This window comes from Erinaceus europaeus, chromosome 8 (genome assembly GCF_950295315.1).
Source record: "Erinaceus europaeus chromosome 8, mEriEur2.1, whole genome shotgun sequence".
NCBI classification, from domain to species: domain Eukaryota; kingdom Metazoa; phylum Chordata; class Mammalia; order Eulipotyphla; family Erinaceidae; genus Erinaceus; species Erinaceus europaeus.
In genome coordinates, this window is record NC_080169.1 from 20,167,619 (window position 1) to 20,188,357 (window position 20,739).

The following is a 20,739-nucleotide window of genomic DNA, read 5'->3' on the forward strand; positions in this document are numbered from 1 at the left end:
TTTCTTCCAAATCCTCTAGCTTGGTGGCGTATAGTTCTTCATAAAAGTTTCGCATGATTTTCTGGATTTCTGTGGTGTCAGTTGTGATATCTCTTCTATCATTTACAACTTTATTCTATTTATTCTGTGGTGTCAGTTGTGATATCTCCCCAATAGTTTACAATTCTATTTATTCTATTCTTTTCTCTCTCTCTCTCTCTCTTTTTAGTGAGTCTGGCTAGGGGTTTGTCAATGTTGTTTAATTTTTCAAAGAACCAACACTTGGCTTCATTGATCTTTTGCATGGTTTTCTTATTTTCGATGTTGTTTATTTCTGCTCTAGTTTTAATGACTTCCGTCCTTCTGGTTGCTTTAGGGTTCCTTTGTTCCTCGTCCTCTAATTCCTTAAGGTGTGCAGTAAAGTTGTTTATTTGAGCTTTTTTCTTGTTCTCTAATGCATGATTGTATGGCTATGAGTTTCCCTCTCAGTACTGCTTTAGCTGGGTGTCCCAAATATTTTGATAGCTTGTATCTTCATTTTCCTTTGTTTCTAGGAACATTTGAATTTCTTGCTTGAGTGCCTTTTTGACCCAGTGGTTATTAAGCAGCATGTTGCTGAGTTTCCAAATTTTGTGACTTTTAGTAATTTTGTTTGTTCTTGAATGTTAGTTTTACTCCACTGTGGACTGAAAAGGTACTTGGAATGATTTCAATGCTCTTGATTTTTTTGAGACTGTCTTTGTAGCCTAACATGTGATCTATCCTTGAGGATGTGCTGTGTGGATTTGAAAAGAATGTGTATTCCAGTTTTTTGGGGTGAAGAACTCTGATAATATCCAGGAGGTCTACTCTGTCCATCTCTTCATTTAATTCTCTGGTTTCTTTGTTGATTTTCTGCTTCATTGATCTAAGTGTGAGAGTGGGGTGTTGACATCTCCCACTATTACTGTATTACTATTGATGTATTTTTGTAGTTCTTTTCAGTAGGTGTTTGATATCATTATGTAGTGGCCTTGCCTATTTTTTATTACTTTATTTAACTTAAAGTCTGTTGTGTCAGAGATGAGAATGGCTGTTCCTGTCTTTTTTTGTGGTCCATTAGCCTGTATGATAAGTTTTCCATCCTTTCACTTTAAGTCTGTGTTTGCCTTGTTGGGTCAGATGGGATTCTTGCAAGCAGCATATGAATACAAATCAGCCACTTCTGGCAGCCATTTTTTCCTTTTCCTCCTTCCTTTTATTTGATATGACAGAAAGAAACTGAGAGAGGAGAGGGCTGAAGAGAGAAAAAGAGAGATTTGCAACCCTACTTCACTGCTCATGAAGCTTCCCCTCCCCTGACTTCAGGTGGGAACAGGGCCTTGAACCCATGCCCTTGCTCATTTTAACATGTGTGTACAACTGGGTATGTCACCTCCAAGGCCCTCAAAATGTACTTAAAACTACAGTATTACAGTGTGGTATTGGCTTAAGATTGACATGCAAGCATGTAATAAAACTGAGAGCCCAGAAATAAATCTTTATATTCATTGTTAATTACGTTTATTTAAATTCTTTTTATTTGATAGGACAAAGATAAATTGAGAGAGGGGGTAAATAGAGAGACATCTAACAGCACAGTTTCACCACTCATGAAGTTTCCCCCTGCAGGTGGGGAGCAGTAGCTTGAACCCGAGTCCTTGTGCATGGTAACATGTACAGTCAACTAGGTGCGCCACTGCCCAGTCCATCAGTTAACTTTCAATGAAAATGCCAAAGAAAATATATAGATAAAATATCTCACACTGCAATTTTTTTTCTTAAAATTCAACATAGTCCTATATGTGATAAAGTGAATGTTTGAAATAAGATAGGGGAGTCAGGCGATAGCACAGCTGGTTAAGCGCATGTGGCACAAAGTGAAAGAAGATAGAAAAAAAAATTTTGATCTTGAATTTGTTGAGTTTTACTTTGGAGTATATCAGATACATAATAGATCCACAATAGAAAAAACATTAATTGATGAATAGCCCTACATAAAATTTAAAAATCTGAAAAAAATTAATAATCATATTTTGAAAAATCCCATTTTTTTCTCTCTTTTTACCAAAGTACTATTGAGCTCTGGCTTTTGGTGGTATGGGGAATTGAACCTGGGACCTCTGGTGGAAGTTTTTTTTTTTTTATAGACACAAAAAATTTGAGAGAGAAAAGAAAAACACCTGTAACACTACTCCATTGCTTATGAAGCTTTCCCCCTTATGGACTAGGGGGTTGAACCAGGGTTTTTGCACATTGTAACAATGTGCCCTTTGTATCACTGAAAGTCCTTTGTATTAACCACTATGCTATCTCCCCTGACCTCAAAAGATTCATTAAAAAACCCTTGTGATTTGGAGTTGGTGTATTGCACCAAAGTAAAAGACCCTGGGGTTGGTGTGTGTGTGTGGGGGGGGGGGGGAGAGTACAGGTCCAAAAAGGATAACAGAGGACCTAGTGGGGGTTGTATTGTTATGTGGAAAACTGGTAAATGTTATGCATGTACAAACTATGTATTTACTGTTGAATGTAAACCATTAATCCCCCAATAAAGAAATTTTCTTTAAAAAGACAGAAAAAATGAAAAAATACACCCTTGTGATCGATATTACATCACTAATTTTGTTTTTAAAAAACCTAGAGGGCTCTGAACTCCAATCCATCAGGACCCAGAGAGAGGAGAGGGAACAGAAAAAAGAAGGGGGGGGGGGAAGGACACTCAGAAGTAGTAGGTGTGACTTAGAAAGGAAAAGAAAGCAGGACCATAGAAAAAAATAGGCAAATATATATATATATATATATATATATATATATATATATATATATATATATATATATATATTTATCAGTCAATCCATATCTGTGATCTTGGGAGAACTAATGTAGTTTCCATGGAAGGAATGGGGACAGAACTATGGTGGTGGGAACAGTGTGGAATTATACTCCTATTATCTTACACTTTTGTAAATCAAAATTAAATCACTAATAAAAAATGAAAAAAAAAGACTGAAGAACATAGCAGTCATATATCCAAGATCTGTATTGTTAGCAAATGTCATAGATGTGTCTTAAGACACAGTAAAGCTTGAGAACCACTGCTTTAATTCTTGGTTTCTTTAGAATTGTGCATTGAAATAGGATGGGGAAAGTTCTTTATGTTTTAGGTCAACTTATTTCTACAAATATGAGTCCGCTAATCACCTCCTGAATATATCTGCTAACTTACTATAGTAAATGTTTAAGAAATATTTGTTTTTAATATTTTATTTGATTGGACAAATAAAAATTGAGAGGGGAAGAGAAGACCCCCCCCCTAGTAGGTGGCATCTGGGGGCTTGAACCTGGGTCCTCATGTATGGTAATGTGTATGCTCAACCAGTTGTACCACCACCTGGCCCCAGAAATATTTGTTAAAAAAAAAAAAAAACTCCCTGAAGACATAATATTATGCTTCTTTAAGGTCCGTACTGAGTAAAACTTTTTTTTTTTTCTGAGTAAAACATTTTAACCTTTCTAGCCTAGATGGAAGTCACTTTACTCTAAATAAGTCTTAAATTTTGTTTTGTCTTGTATGCCATCTTTACAGAATAGGGGTAACGTTAAAACTCTGGTGCTAAATCAAGCCAAACTTTATTTAGATGGTAGCAATGCTCTAATTCAGAACATCACATCACTTGAGCTTCCATGTCAGTTAAGCTTGGTTTAAAAAAAAAAAATCCTGCAAAAGAAAAATAAATGGTTGAAAGCACAAGAAGTTATAGAAAACATAAGTCTAAAACAAAAATTTTACATAGTTGTAATAAGGATCAAGACAATTACCATATAGCTGGGGGACTCTATTGGGGCTCTGTGAGGTTGACAAGGAGTGAAAGAGCAGAAGGGAGCACTGCCTGGACTTAAACAGAAGCTACACGGGATGAACAGGCTGAGAATGTATAGGTCTGTTCACCAAAATCTCCTGAGACCCAGGAAACTAATATTTTTGAGAAACAAGAAGCTAAGCTTCAAGACAGAAGATAAGGAATTCTGCTGGATTCTTCAGCTATTGTCCATGGGCTACACACACACACACACACACACACACACACACACACACACACACACACACACACACACACTTTGCCAGGGCAAGCAATGTTAGAATATAACATTAGCATCTAATCCAACTATACAATTATTAATTGTGTCTATATAAGTAAAATTCAGCATGACTTTCAGTTCTAAAAGGCTTCCTAATAAACATTAACAAAATCACCAAAAAACTTTCCATATACCAGAACACTCAAAAAAGTGTTGAATAATGGCACACTGAAATACCTTAAATCCATAAGGTCAATAAATGTCACTGACCTAAATTCACCCATTAAAAGGCACAGAGTAGGGAGTTGGGTGGTAGCACAGTGGATTAATCCCAAGTGGCACAAGGTGCAAGGACCAGCATAAGGATCTCGGTTCCAGCCCCCAGCTCCCCACCTGCAGGGGAGTTGCTTCACAGGCAGTGAAGCAGGTCTGCAGGTGTCTATCTTTCTCTCCTCCTCTCTATCTTCCCCTCCTCTCTCCATTTCTCTCTGTCCTATCCAACAACGAACAACATCAACAATAACTACAACAGTAAAACAACAAGGACAACAAAAGAGAATATATATATATATATATATATATATATATATATATATATATATATATATACACACAGAGTAGGAAGATAGATCATAAAATACAACCCAATCATATGCTGTCTGTAGGAATCCTACCTAATTCAACAAGACAAACACAGACTCAAGTGAAAGGATGGAAAACTATAATACAAGCTAATGGACTACAACAAAAGGCAAGAACAGCTATTCTCATCTCTGATACAATAAACTTTAAAATAGAGTAGTAAAAGATAGGCATGGACATTACATAGCAATCAGAGGATCAATAAACCAAGAAAACTTAACAATTACTAACATATATGCACCCAATGAGGGCCCATCTAAATATGTCAAACACTTACTGAAAGAGCTACAAAAATGCATCAATAGTAGCACAGTAATAGTAGGAGACTTCAATACTACACTCTCACATTTAGACAGATCATCTAGGCAGAGAATCAACAAAGAAACAAACACAAGAATTAAAGAGATAGACTAGATCTTCTGAACATTTTTAGAGTTCTACACCCCCCAAGAAATTGGAATACATATTCTTTTTGAAGCCAGACAGAACATTCTAAAAGATAAATCATATATTAGGCCACAAAGACAGTATCAAAAAATTCAAGAGCACTAAAATCATCCCAAGCATCTTCTCAGACCATAGTGGAATTAAGTAAGCTAACACTTAACAACAATTAGAAAATTAGTAAAAATTCCAAAATATGGAAACTCAACAATATACTACACAATAACCACTGTGTCAAAGAGGAGCTCAAGGAATAAATTCAAATGTTCCTAGAATCAAATGATAATGAAGACATGAACTATCAAAAAAGTAGGGGCACAGCTAAAGCAGTAATTAGAGGGAAATTTATAGCCATACAAGCACACATTATGGAACAAGAAAAAGCTCAAGTAAACAGTCTGACTGCATGCCTTATAGACTTAGAAGAGGAGGAACAAAGGAACCCTAAAGCAACCAGAAGGACTGAAATAACTAAAATTAGAGCATAAATAAATAATATTGAAAATAAGAAAACCATATAAAGTATCGATAAAGCTAAATGTTGGTTCTTCAAAATAAATAAAGTTGATAAACCCTTAGCCAGACTCACTTATAAAAAATGGAGAAGACTCAAATAAATAGAACTGTAAACAATAAAGGAGATATCACAACAGACACCACAGAAATCCAAAAATTCATGCTAAGCTTCTATGAACAACTGTATGCCACCAAGCTAGAGAACCTGGAAGAAATGATTTTCAATTCTGTATTTCCAGTTCCTGTACCTCCCCCTCCCCCTCCCTCTTCTCTTCCTCCTCATCCTACTCCTTCTCTTTAAAATTCATTTATTTGTTAATGGGATGAGGGAGAAAACCAGAGTATCAATCTGATACATGGGACACCAAGGGTTGAACTCAGGACCTCATGCTTGAGAGTCCTAAGTTTAATCTACTTCTAAAACACCCTGCCAGCTCCTCTTAATATGCCCAATTTGGAAAAATAGAATTTGGCAAAAATCACCTTAGGAAAAATTTGAGACATAATTACAGTTTATTCTTCCATATATGTTCTTTGTAACAGAGGGGGATAGATACAGAATAAAGAGAATCAATAAATGGTAATTTGCTGGGAAATTGTGCAGATGCAGTCACATCTGCCATGTTGTCCCCTCTGGCTACTGCTAGTTCCCGGTGAGAGTTGGGACATTCTCGGAGTGCCTGTTCAGCCATGTTGTGCCCTCAGGGCATTGTCTATATCCCCGCGATATTTGGAGTGATTTCGTTACTCCTCCCCCCTCCCATTCTCACAAGAGTTATCATCCTATCCTGGAGTGCTATGGTTACTCCTCCCCCTTCCCATTCTCACGAAAGCTACTCCTATAAAAGCCCTTCTTCTTCCACACCTCACTCTCTTGCCAGCGCTTCACTCCGCAGGAAAGGTTACTGCGTGAGGTGGCCATTTTCACTACCTCCACGTGGCCCAACCTGCCTCTCTAGCACTCAACTCTGAGGTGCCAGCGCAAATAAAGATTTGTGTTTCCTCTTCGCTTCGGACCCCCTCTCTCTCTTCTCTGCGGCCCGCGGCTAACAAGATAGCTCACCATGATAATGTACCTGTTATATCATGTACAGGACCCAGGTTCTACAACAGTGGAGGTGGAAATGGGTAACTTCATTGCTGTAAAATCTTTACCCCTTCTCTGTAACTTTATCTCTGAAAAAGTTGACTTGGAGTAGTGAAACCAAACCAATGACCAAAAAAAAAAAAAGATATAATAAGAAGGTCTCTTTGAGACACTGTGTTATGCAGACAAGACATAAATTTGCTAACAGGTGTGTGTGTGTGTGTGTGTGTGTGTGTATTTTATAAGTATATAAATGGGATTGATCAAGTTTCAGTCTCCTGGCTTACCTTGCAATCAGTAGCAATAGGGCATATGTTCATGTGAGTCCTGTCATTCTGGAAATGGAATGAATTATTATAAAAATGTTTCAGTGTTCCTCCTCAGCAAAGGAGTTCCTCCCCATTCTGCCCACCAACAAAGTACCAATCCCTTCATCAAAGCCTAATGGGCCCCCACTACCTTCTTTTGTGACCTCAGTTCTCTGTAGATCTAGTTTTAAAGTTCCTTGGGGCAGGACGGTGGTGCACCCCATTGAAAAAATAGTAAGACAGAACATATACATACATCTCTCTCTCTCTCTCTCTCTCTCACACACACACACACACACACACACACACACACACACACACCTACAGTGAAATTCTCCTGAATGACAGCACTTGGGAGTAAGTCTCACCCCCACCCCCGTGCCCTTTTATTCTGAATGATCAGGTGAGAGGCAGAAATCTAACAATACAGAAGAGAACAGAAGAGAGAACTGAAGATAGATTATTACTGGAAACTCATCCTGAATGAAATGTGAAGATTAGAGCTTTTTCAAAGACATAGCTGAAGATGTCAACTTATAATTTGTAAAAGATGGCATGGCAGCACAAAAGTAAGAGAAACAGAAAACATAGTGAAGGACTTATTGGTAAAATCTTCTAAAACTATCTGTGATTCCAGGTAACAAATCATCTTTTCAAACAAAAATTACCTGCAAACAACCTCTTCTCCAGTTCTTCTTGAATTTTAAGAAGAAGTCTTTCCTGTTCTAAAGCTTCTATGTACTTTGAGTAGCACCAGGATGGCTAGAAAAATAATTTTCAGATTTAATTTTGCAAATATTTGCCCCAGGAAATAGATGGAAAGTAAGATGGTTTATACCAGTCCTTTTATTTAAACCTTCTGTTGAACTATAACACATATAAAGAAACATGTACATGTCAAAATGTATTATTAAATGAATTTTCACAAGCATAACTTGTCCATTTACCCTTTTAACTGGGTAACACAAATTACTATTTTAATAAGAGTATTTTAATTTTTAATATCCTTTTTTATTTTTAAATTTATTTCTTTATTGGGGAATTAATGTTTTACATTCAACAGTAAATACAATAGTTTGTACATGCATAACATTCCCCAGTTTCCCATATAACAATACAACCCCCTTTAATATCCTTTTTAAAGTTTTAATTTTATTTTTAAAATTTTGTTATCTTTATCTATTGGATAGAGATAGCCAGAAAACGAGAGGGTAGGGGCAGGTAGAGAGGGAGAGAGAAAAACTGGCTAGTGCTATGATACTTTCACCATGCTTTAGTTGGAAACCTCTAAAACCCCTTTCCTTTTTTAATATTTTTGTTTTTTAATTATTGGATAAATATGATCACTTCAAAGAATTAAAAATTAACTGGTGTAAGCATTGGACTTCTAATCATGAAGTCCTGAGTCTGACCCCTGCTACCGCACATGCCAGAGGGATGCTCTGCTTCTTTCTGTGTGTGTTTTACAAACTTTTGAGTAAGAAGTAAAAATGAGACATTTGATTTTCTTTCTCAGCCTAAGACTGTATCAGTCTATAGGTAGTCTAGTCTATCTTGTCTTTATCTGCCTTATTCCTTCTCATTCTCTCTCTCTATCACACACACACATACACAGACAGAGAGAGAAAGAGAGAGTGGGAGAGGGAGAGGAAGGGAGAGGGAGGGGGAGGGGAAAAGGAGAAGGAGGGAGGGAGAGAGGGAGAAGGTGGGAGAGGGATAGGGAGAGGGAGAGTGGGAGAGAAGGAAAGAGGGAAAGGGGAAGAGAGGGAGAGAGGGAGACAGGGAGACGGGGAGAGAGGGAGAGGGAGAGAGAGAGAGATTAACTTTTTAACCAGAGCATTGCTCAGCTTTGGCAGGGGACTTTGGAACCCCAGGCATGAGTTCCTTTGCATAACTATTATGCTGTCTGCCCCTGGCTTATTCTTTTTTTCAATATGTGATTTCAACTTCTGTCATGTATGTCTTCTCATATGTTAACAAGAAACTTTTCTTTAAGCTGTCTGGAATCAGCTTTAATGCTCTTCCCCTTTCTCCTAGTATTATAATTTTAGATTCATTTTTTAGATTCATTGTGAAACACACTCCCACCTCTGTAAAATGACTAAGTTGCCATATTTCATTATATAATGCTCTGTAGAGGAATGACATGTTACACCTTTCTGGCTTACCTGCCGACCATATGCTTGTAGGTTTAGGACTGGGTCATGAATCATAGTGCCTGTTTTAACAGCAGATCCTGAAGCACTTATATATTGTTTTGCTCCATCCTGTAATAATGTCAAATTAAGTTATTCCCAAGAAAGGGGAAACACTACTTTAATATGTAAATAGAATGGAAAATAGTTTTATGTTTATAAGAAACCAAGTAGCTAAACAATAAATAACCTTGTGAAAAAGTGGGCAAGAGATGTGAATGGACAGATGGCCCATAGACATACGAAGTGTCCCACAGCATTTATCACCAGGGAAATGAAAATCAAGACCACAGTGAGCTACCACTTCACACTCGTGAGAATGATTCACATCTATAGATCAAGAGATGACAAGTGCTGTGGAGGATGTGGAGAAAGATACACCTCTGAAACCAGAAGGAAGGAAGGAAGGAAGGAAGGAAGGAAGGAAGGAAGGAAGGAAGGAAGGAAGGAAAGGGCGGGTGGGCAGTAGCACATCAGGTTAAGTACAAATCCAGGATAAGGATCCCAGTTAAAAAAAAAAAAAAGGAAGAAAGAAAGAAAGAAAGAAAGAAAGAAAGAAAGAAAGAAAGAAAGAAAGAGAGAGCGAGCGGGAAAGGTCCTTGATACACAGTTGATGGGAGTGTCAACTAGTACAGTCTTTGTAGAGAGTCCTCAAACAAATAAAAATGGAAATACTTTGTGATCCAGTAATATCAGGCATATGCCCAAACAGAGGGAAAGGGAGAAAGAGAGCCAGAGACAGACAGACAGGAGAGACACCTGCAGTACTGCTTCACAGCTAGTGAAGCTTCCTCCCTGAAAGTGGGAACCTGTGGCTCAAATTTGGGTATAATAAACTAGTTACAAATATACACAGAAACATAAAACCTGCAAATGTACTGATAGTCATGTACTGGACAAATTTATAATCAGTTCAAATAGTTTGAAAAAATTGAGTATCCCAGGAGGTAGCCTAGGAGACAAGTACTGGAGATCAAACTGGAACTCACACATACATGTCCTGTGTTGTGCCAACTAAGCACTCCCCCGACTTCAACCCGCTTCTATTTCAAATATAAAAATCGATAGATGAATGGATGGACAGGCTAGCAGATAAATTGACAGGATGGACCACCTGTGAGTCAGTCACACTTACAAGCTTCATAGTCAATGTGTTGCAATATAGAGCCTACTGACAATCTATTATTTATTTATTGCTTCCAAGGTTTTCACTGGGATTCATGTCTGCATAAAGACACCACTCCCAGTGGAGTCTGGTTTTTTTTTTTTTCCTTTTGATTTTTAGATAGAGGGTGAGAAATGGAGAGATGGGGGGTGGGGAGGGAGACATGAAAAGAGAGGGAGAAAAGCCACAGCATATGTGAAGAAGATAAGTGCTCCCATGTGGTACCATGGGCCCAAACTGGAGTCTTCTCTCATGGTAACTGTGCACTCTACCAGGTGGGTAAGCTTCCAGTCCTTATTCTGTAATTTTAAAACTAAAAATTTGGTTTCTAGTACATGGTATTTTTCTTTCATTTATTCCTGATGTGTTCAGTACACAGTGATCAATAGTTGAGCATGCACTGGGGATGGATGTAACTGCTTACGAGACACAAATGAGTAACAGATATCCTTGAGAATCTCAGTCCAGTGAGATTGACAGATGCAAAAACTTTACAAGTCAAAACAAATAGTTCTCCAGAAGAGACAGTATGTGTGTGTGTGTGTGGGGGGGGGGGGGAGGCGCATTGTTTATGTTGCCTCCAAGGTCAAGGAAGTCTTCACAGAAGAGAGACGACATAGGAAGTGAGCTTGGAGGTTTCATAGTCAAGTCTGAAACCTCTAACTAAAGGCTTAAAAGCTACTAAAATATGCAATCTATACCTTCTTAGTATTTTTCCCAAAACAGATTTTTCTATAAATTCACACATACCCCATCTTTTTTTGAAAATCTTATTAAACCCAAATGAATCTTCACCTACCTTTGCAACTTTTTCATCTTCTGTGATCATCATTTTTTTCTTCTGCTGCTTATTGTATTTTTGTCTTCTCTCTAAAACACTCATAATTTTCTCATCAGTTAAGTTCTTTCTAAACTCACAAAATTGAGGCCAAAATTTAAACAGGACCCCAAAAATTGTCATCTGTGTACAAAAAAAAGTACAACTCAGATTACAATTTTATACAAAGGTACTGATTTAAACTCTAATTCACCATAATAATGAATTAGTGATTCCATCTTTAATATATAGCATGCTTCCTCCAGCTTATTGTCTCCAGACATCTTGGTATATAGTTTTTGCTCGGTACATGATTATCATCAATGTTTTTCTTTTTCTTTTTTTTCTACCAAAGAGAAACCATTCTTTCAAACACATACTTTTAAAAGTCACTTTATTCTTTATGTTTCCCTAACCGATTGATTGTATTAATAAAGAATCCATTAGGTCTTTTTAAAATAAGGAATTCGTGTTTTCTTTTAAAACCCTCACTAGGTCGGCAACATTGCTGTTTTCTGCAAGTATTCCAAATATTCAGTTCATCAAGGGGAGCTCCTCTCCATGCCTCCCTCCTTTCATCCTTTTAAAGAAAGGAAATACCATTTTGCCTCTGGAAAAAAGCTCTTAAACAAAGCTGCAGATCTAAGGATAAATCTTGAGTAACTTTTATATGATATAATCTCTCTTTTATATGAGAGCAAGAAAAAGAACATTTAAAAAGCAGAGTGGTACCCTGAACAAATGCTTTCTATGAGGACACTTTACATTAAATGATTAATTGTGATATTTGTAGAGATAAGAATTGTTGCTCACATTCCCATGCCAAGTTTTTCCATTAGTTCCAGAGGCACACATTACTCCCAAGAAAGTAGGACTGGCCACATCAGATCAAGCCCAACATCTTGTTGCTACAAGTGGTCTCTACCTAATGCCCTGGAGAAAACTAAACTAGCCCATTAGGCTCCAAGCCAACTCTTCTGGAGAAAAGAGGCATTTTAAAAAGCAAAGCCTGCAAGAGGCTGGGAGATAGCTTACCCAGTAGGACATGTGTTCTACTTCATCACGCAGGAGGACCCTTTTTAAGCCCTCAACTACCACATGAGGGCACCTTGCAAAATGGAAGCGTCACTATCAGTGAAAACAATACTGTGGTGTTTCTTCTCTCTTTCCCTCTCTGTCTCTCCTTACCCTCTCTGCATCTGGAAAAAAGAAAGAACAAAAGTCCACTAGGAGTGACTGAATTGCTGAAGTGTATAGACATGCAGCCTCAGAAAAGTTTTAGCGGAAAAACAAAAAAAGATAGATCCCATTCTTCTTCTACTGTTATACATTAATATTTGTAGAAAGCTTAGTGTATTTTTGCATATGTGAATATACAGAGAAAGTTCAGTTATTCTAAAATAATTTTGTTTTCCTTTTATGTTCCTTTCGGTTTGTACCAGAGCACTGCTCAGCTCTGGCTTCTGGTGTTCTGGTGATACTGGGGATTGAATCTGGGACTTTAGAGCCTCAGACATTGAAGGTTTTGTTGTTGTTGTTGTTTGTTTCTTTGTTTTGCCTACAGGGTTATCACTGGAGCTTGGTGCTAGCACTACCAATCCACCCCTCCTGGCAGCCATTTTACTCCCCTTTTATTTCTCCCATTTTATTCTATGGGCCAGAGAAGAACTGAGAGAGGAGAGAGACCGACATCTACAGACCTGCTTCACCACCTGTGAAGTGTCCCTGCTGCAGGTGGGGAGGGAGCTGGGTCCATGCACAGGTCCTTGTGCTTAGCACCATGTGCCTCTTAACCAGGTGCACCACCACCATGCCCATCCCTTCAAGTCATTTTGTATAAACACTATGCAGTCTCCCCAGTCAATAATTTACCTTTTTTGTTGGTTTGTTTTGTTTCCCACCAGGGTTGTTGCTGTGGTTTGGTGCCTGCACTACAAATCCAACATTCCTGGTGACCATTTTTTTCTCTCCCCACTCTTCTTTTAAAAATTTGACAGAAAGAAATTGAGAGGGGAGGAGGAGACAGAGGGGGAGAAAGAGAGAGAGAGAGAGATGGGAGGAGGGAGAGGGAGAGAGATACTTGCAGCATTGCTTTATCGCTTTTGAAGTTTCCCCCCCACCTTGGGGACTAGGGACTTGAACACAAGTCTTTGATACTTCAGTCAAATATGGTGCTGGTGATTAAACTTGGGGTCTCTAGAAAGTTTTCCAGTAAATTCACCCAATTAGGACAGAATTTTAAAAATTAATTAATGTAAGTTAAATTAGTCATTATAACACAAACTTATAATGTAATTATATATTAAAATAGTATTGTTTCAATTTTATTACCATGATAACAATTATATTACTCACAATATAAATAACACCTTTATTAAATTATAATAAAATATAAATTTTTCATAGATTTTATTTATTTATTAATGAGAAATATAGGAGGAGAAAGAAAGAGCCAGACATCACTGTGGTACACGTGCTACCAGGGATTGAACTCGGGACCTCATGCTTCAGAGTCCAACGCTTTACCCACTGCACTACCTCCTGGACCACTAAAATATAAAATCTTAGGAATACAGTTTCACATTAATGTATTTGTGTATAAGACTCACCACCTGGGGCTGGGCAGTAGCACAATGAGTTAAGCGCACATGGCGCAAAACGCAAGGACCAGCATAAGGATCCCAGTTCAAACCTCTGGCTCCCCACCTGCAGGGGGGTCACTTCACAGGTGGTGAAGAAGGTCTGCAGGTGTCTCTCTTTCTCTCCCCATCTCTGTCTTCCCCTTCTCTCTCCATTTCTCTCTGTTCTAGCCAACAACAATAATAACAACTACAACAAGGGCAACAAAATGGGGCAAATGGCCTCCGGGAGCAGTGGATTCGCGTAGTGCAGGCACCTAACCCCAGCAATAACCCTGGAGGCAAAAAAAAAAAAAAAAAAAAGACATTACCAAAGCTCCTGTGCCAATATACTAAGGAGACTCCTCACCTAACCCCCCATATTACCTCTTTTTTTTTTATAATCTTTTTTTTTAAAGTTTTTTTTTTGTAATTTTATTTATCTTCCTTTTTGTTGCCCTTGTCTTTTTATTGTTGTTCTAGTTGATGTCGTCGTCGTTGGATAGGACAGAGAGAAATGGAGAGAGGAGGGGAAGACAGAGAGGAGAGAAAGACAGACACCTGCAGATCTGCTTAATCGCCTGTGAAGCGACTCCCCTGCAGGTGGGGAGCCGGGGTTCGAACCGGGATCCTCATGCCGGTCCTTGCGCTTAGCTCCACCTGCGCTTAACCCGCTGCGCTACCGCCCGGCTCCCTATATTACCTCTTTTTAAAAAATATTTATTTATTCATAAGAAATGATAGGAGAGGGAGTCGGGCTGTAGCGCTGCGGGCTAAGCGCAGGTGGCGCAAAGCCACAGGTGGCGCAAAGCACAAGGACCGGCATAAGGTTCCCGGTTCCAACCCCGGCTCCCCACCTGCATGGGAGGCGCTTCACAGGTGGTGAAGCAGGTCTGCAGGTCTTTCTCTCCCCCTCTCTGTCTTCCCCTCCTATCCAACAACGAACAACATCAACATTTAACAATAATAACCACATCAAGGCTGCAACAAAAGGGGGGATAAATGGCCTCCAGAAGCAGTGGATTCATGGTGCAGGCACTGAGCCCCAACAATAAGCCTGAAGGTAAAAAAAAATTATCTTTATTTATTTGATAGAGACAGTCAAAAATCAAGAGGAAGGGATATATACATAGAGAGAGGGGGTGGGATACCTGTAGCACTGCTTCACCACCCATAAGGCTTTGCTCTTGCAGGTGGTACTAGGGGGCTTGAATCCAGGTCCCAGGTGTGCCATCAGCAGGCCGTACACTACCTCTCTAGTCCTTCTAATAACCATTATAGGCTTTACCAAGTCTGAGTCTATTTACTTATTCCTTTTGCAAATTCATTTATTTTAGATGAGTGAAACCATCCACTAGTTGTCTTGAACTTATTTAGTTCACTTAGTATAATTACCTTGTATTCCATCCATTTGTGACACAAATCTTCCACCCCCACCCCCCTTTATTTGATAGGACAGAGAGAAATTGAGAGGGGAGAGGGAGATAGAGAGGGAAAGAGCCAGAGAGACACCTGCAGTACTTGCTTCACTGTTCAAGAAACTTTCCTGCCTACAGGTGGGGAGGTGGGCCTGAACCGGGGTTCTTGTGCGTGGTAGGTAACGTGCATTTAACCAGGTAGGTCACCCCTGTCCCGTCCCCCCCCCCAAGTTTCAACAGAAGATATAAAATGCCTTTATTCCTCAAACTAGAGAGTAAGAGTTGTAGGGTACTAACATGTTTTATTCATTAGAATTACCCTGTACCTCCAGAACCTTAGGAGATAACTGAACTATGGGTAAGAATCTTTTAATAAATGGAGCTATTCTTCTCATTGCCAGTGAGTAGCCAATAGTATCAGCCTGATTGGTGGAGTTATGAAATCTTTTTTTTTTAACTTTTTAAAAATATTTATTTATTCCCTTTTGTTGACCTATGTTGTTTTATTGTTTTTTAACTTTTTAAAAATATTTATTTATTCCCTTTTGTTGACCTATGTTGTTTTATTGTTTTTTAACTTTTTAAAAATATTTATTTATTCCCTTTTGTTGCCCTATGTTGTTTTATTGTTGTTGTAGTTGTTACTGTTCTTGTTATTGATGACGTTGTTGTTGGAAAGGACAGAGAGAAATGGAGAGAGGAGGGGAAGACAGAGATGGGGAGCGAAAGATAGACACCTGCAGACCTGCTTCACCGATTGTGAAGTGACTCCCCTGCAGGTGGGGATCCTTATAGTGGTCCTTGCGCTTTGCGCCACGTGCACTTAACCCACTGCTACCGCCCGACGGTTAGACTTATGAAATCTTTTAGGCTATTGGGGGCTGTGTGGTAGGTAGAGACCAGATAATAATACTTAAAAAGAGATGATTTTTAAAACTTATTTGTCATCCCTTTCACTCAATTTTGCTCTCATTTCTAATTTGCCCTAAGTTCTTTCTTTCTATCATGATGTATCTCTTCTAACATCAGTCATTCATGTGTTTAAATGCACCGCCAAGGGGCCAGGCAGTGGCACACACAATTAATTGCACATCTTTCCATGCACAAGGACCTGGGTTCAAGTCTTTGCTCCCCTCTTACAGGGGGAAGCTTCATGAGCGAGGCTGCAGGTGTCTCTCTCTCCCTCTCTGTCTCCTCATTCTCTATCAATTTCTGTCTGTCTCTATACAAAAAACAAATAAAAATGAAAATAAATATTTAAAAAGCACGCACTGCCAGGCGTTTTGTCCACAAAGGTACATGAAAAGCACTCACTACCCTCAGAGAGTTTACACTCTCAAAGAGACAGGCACAAAAGGAGTCACTTTCAACATTGTGTGAAATGTCCTGGTGGAAAGAATGTAGAATATTACAGAATTACAAGGCAGAGAAGGTAGATGGGAGAGAATAAGACCCATTTATGGAACTATAAATACTTCAGTAAGACTAGGAGAAAGAGATGAGAGCAGGCTACAGAGAGTGGTGAAACTATTCTGAGGATCAAGTGGGACAACTGCATATGTTAAGCAGAGAAATCACATGATCACTGTGTACTTTGTAAAAGATGGCTCTGTCTGCAGTGAGTGACATGGATTCAAGACTGCCTACCGGCAGGCATTTTAATAATCAGTGTGACACATTTTACAGAGGTGGACTGAAAATTGACATGGAGTTGAAGGGAAATGGATAGAATGAGAGATTACAAGGACAAAGGAAAAATTTTTAGGGATTGAAGATACAGGGAAGAGAAGGAAAATGATGAGCAGATGTATGGCTTGTCCACCTGGGTAGAGGATTTTTTTTTTTTTTTTTTAGGAAACACAAGTTGGGACCTGGAAAATAGCCCACTTAGTGTGTTGCTTTGCCATGTGAACCACCCAGGTTCAAGGCAAACCACACCACCATACTGAAGGAAGCTTTGCTGCTGTCACCTCTTTTACTCACTGCGTCTCTGTCTCAAAAGAAAGAAAAGAAAAAAAGGAGAAAGAGAGAGAGAGAGAGAGAAAAAAAGAAAGAAAGAAAGAAAGAAAGAAAGAAAGAAAGAAAGAAAGAAAGAAGAAGGGGAGTCAGGCTGTAGCAAAGCGGGTTAAGTGCAGGTGGCGCAAAGCACAAGGACTGGCATAAGGATCCTGGTTCGAACCCTGGCTCCCCACCTGCAGGGGAGTCGCTTCACAGGTGGTGAAGCAGGTCTGCAGGTGTCTTTCTCTCCTCCTCTCTGTCTTCCCCTCCTCTCTCCATTTCTCCCTGTCCTATCCAACAACGACAACAACAATAATAACTACAACAATAAAACAACAAGGGCAACAAAAGAGAATAAATAAATAAAATAAAATAAGAAAAAAATATATACACATAAAAAAAGAAAGAAAGAAAGAAAGAAAGAAAGAAAGAAAGAAAGGGGATGAATAGTGGACTTGGCAAGATGAAATCCCAAAATAAATGTTCTTCCTATTTTTAGATGCTTCAAAGTTCTTTTTAATTTATTTAATAGAGACAAGGAGAAATGGAAAGGGAGGGGAGAAACAGAGAGGGAGAGAGAAAGACACTTGGCAGCACTGCTCCACCACAGATGGGGACTAGATGTGTGAACCTGGGTCCTTGCACATTGTAGTATGTGTGCTCAAATGGGTGCACTACCAACTCCCCCTGCCCCATGTTTAAAATATACCTGGAACTCCGTTTTAGGAAATAATGCAAAAGGCTTAAGTTGGAAGACTCTAATAAAGCTCACTGGTTGTAACCCTGGAGACTGTGTCTGAACCAACCAATGTAAATGATTCCAGACATTTACTCAGACTCTGTCTTCAATGCAGATGGGCAAGCTTTAGTCTGTTTATCAGGACACCTTGACTAGGTTAAGAGAGCTCTAAGGTCTTTTCACTTACAGATGCTACAGTTCTGGCACTGTATTCTCTACTCCTCTCTAACACATCCTCAATCATTCTTCTCTATTTCTTGCCTATTTTAATGCATAATTTGGATTGCAAGTCCACTTTTGGTTCCTTAGAGGACTTAGCACACAGCTGGTTCACAAATAAATGTTCAGGAATAATGGCCTCTTTCCATGCTCAAGGGCAATCATATTGGAAATCTGTTTCATATCACTTAAATCATGACATGCACTTTGCTATTACCTCTATTATAATTTATTTTTCTTAATCATTTTTTTCAGGAATAACATCACTAAAAGGCTTTTCAAAATACAAATAAACTTTGTTCACCAAATTACTGTTTTCTATTATTTATCTTAAAAAGAAGTAACCTGAGAAAGTTAACAGGCAACGTTTTCCTCTCATGAACTCGCATACTTTATGTTGGTTGGATACTTAAGTTCTCTCTCATTTTATGAACTATGTGAATATTCCAAACTTCTAAAAATATACAAATCTTGAGATACATATATTCTCTCTCTATTTTTTTGTAGCAGGCAGTTTAAGAGATCATGTAAATTGTGGGAAAGAAAGGAGGAATTAGCTAGAGTTTTTATGTTAGGAAACAAAAATGATAACCACAAAAAGTCAAAGTACAAAACTTAAATAATTATATTTGCTGTATATGATCATCAACAAAACAACAAGTTACTAACTTAGTTTCTTAGTTCTTGTGGAACATGCTGACTTCTTTTCTCCCCCCCCCCACTTTTTTTTTCCTATGGAACCACTGCTCAGCTCTGGCAATTGGGGGTGCCAGGAGTGAACCTGAGATACTTTGCATGAAAGTCCTCTGTGTAACTGTTGTATTCCCAGATTTTTTTTTAACCAAATAGAGTAAATACCCATATTAGGAACACTGTCAAATATGAATACTGTAAAAGATTTAAAATATATAGGTGGTCAATCTATTTAAAAAATATGTTCAGCATGGGAAAATATATGTAGCATAATGGTAATGAAAAAAAAAACACTTTCATGCTTGAGGCTCCAAAGTCCTAGGTTCAATCCCCCACACACCGTAAGCCAGAGCTGAGCAGTGTCTGGGAGAAAATATTCAGCTGCACATCTTAACCTCTTACCTGTGCTTCTCTAAATATGTATGGTCCTAACTCCTTCTTATGTTCAATAATCTTCTGGGCTTGCTCAATTGGAATATCAATTTGTAAAGTAGGTGGAATACTAGAATTAATAAAACAGTTGATAATAGTCATGATTTTCTTTTGGATGACAGATGTCTCACAGTGAGAATGGCACAAGTCCTGAACAAAAGAGAAAGACAGAAAATTATACAATTAAATATCATAAGAACATTTTCTAGAGTGTGTTTCAGTTTATACATTTTTTAAAATTTCAGATAAAGGACGTCTTTTTTTAAAAAAACACTCGGTTATTTTATTTATTATGATCATTATTTTTACTGCTTAGCTCTGGCTTATGGTGGTGTAGGGGACTGAACTTGGGACTTGGGAGCCTCAGGCACGAGAGTCTCTTTGTATAACCATTATGTATTCTACCCCTGCCAAGATAAAAGATATATATTTAAAAAAAAACATAGCTTTTATTTCTCTGGGTTTGAGGAACCCAATTCTTTGATGCATATAGCTTATGTAAGTACAGGATTCTTTTCATCTTGATTTTTTCTTCTCCTAAGCAAAGGAGTAGTTTTATTGTCTACTTCGACTCATTTAACAAATATATATAGTGTTTACTATATGCCAAATAGAGTTGAGCATAGAGAAATAATGCCTTCCCTTTAAGAATGAAAACACCTTTTTCCAATTTGAAACGGTTAATAAGTATCACAACCATCAAGTTATATTCAGGGGCTAGGAGAGAGGACTGAGAGCAGGTGCCTAACTCAACTTAGATGTAAAAGCTTTCTAACCAAAATTGCTTATACCCAGAAGATTCAGATTCAATATGGAGAGTAACAGAAACAGGAAAGCTGGTGGTGACAGTGTTATTTATTAGGCAGCTCTCAATAGCTATATTTTTCCCAGTTATATCACTGTATCGCTATATCACTCTGTTTAGAGTTAAAGAACATTAAAATAGTGATCAAACAGAAAAACAACATGATACTGTTTTTGAAGAACTAATTTCTTTTTTTTTCTTTTTGGAAAGGGATTTACCACTCCAGGACAGTATTTTCAGGAAGATAGCTAGATACATTCATATATAAAGAGACACAGAGGTGGAAGGGTACCACAGCACTGAAGCTTCCTCCAGTTTGGTGGGGATCATGTTTGAACCTGAGTTAAGTGCATGGCAAAGCAAAAGCTCTATCCAGCTGAACTATTTTGCCATTTCAATAACTAAAATTTTAATTTGCTTGAATGACAACATTCTGTTAAGATATCTAAATCACTAAAAGACAAACAAATTTGGAGCTTTCTTATTCTAGGCCAGAAATAAGCCAACTTTTAACAAGTACTCATTGTCTGGTAAGTACTGTAAGAGTTGTCTTCTGGACACTATTA

At 38.3% G+C, this 20,739-nt stretch overlaps 1 protein-coding gene across 4 annotated transcripts in view; it reads right to left on the reverse strand.

The window, feature by feature from the left end:
- Nucleotides 1–3,603: 3,603 nt before the first annotated feature.
- RGS22 (regulator of G protein signaling 22) overlaps nucleotides 3,604–20,739 on the reverse strand; it is a 194,574-nt gene continuing 177,438 nt past the window's right edge. For all 4 annotated transcript variants that reach the window (XM_060196009.1, XM_060196010.1, XM_060196011.1 and 1 more), the window contains 6 exons: nucleotides 19,339–19,518; nucleotides 11,234–11,395; nucleotides 9,243–9,341; nucleotides 7,743–7,836; nucleotides 7,054–7,101; nucleotides 3,604–3,715 (listed from right to left, as the gene is read on the reverse strand). In XM_060196009.1, coding sequence (XP_060051992.1) covers nucleotides 7,097–7,101; nucleotides 7,743–7,836; nucleotides 9,243–9,341; nucleotides 11,234–11,395; nucleotides 19,339–19,518 — 540 coding nt within the window. In that variant the 3' untranslated portion in view covers nucleotides 3,604–3,715; nucleotides 7,054–7,096. The remainder of the gene's footprint in view (nucleotides 3,716–7,053; nucleotides 7,102–7,742; nucleotides 7,837–9,242; nucleotides 9,342–11,233; nucleotides 11,396–19,338; nucleotides 19,519–20,739) is intronic.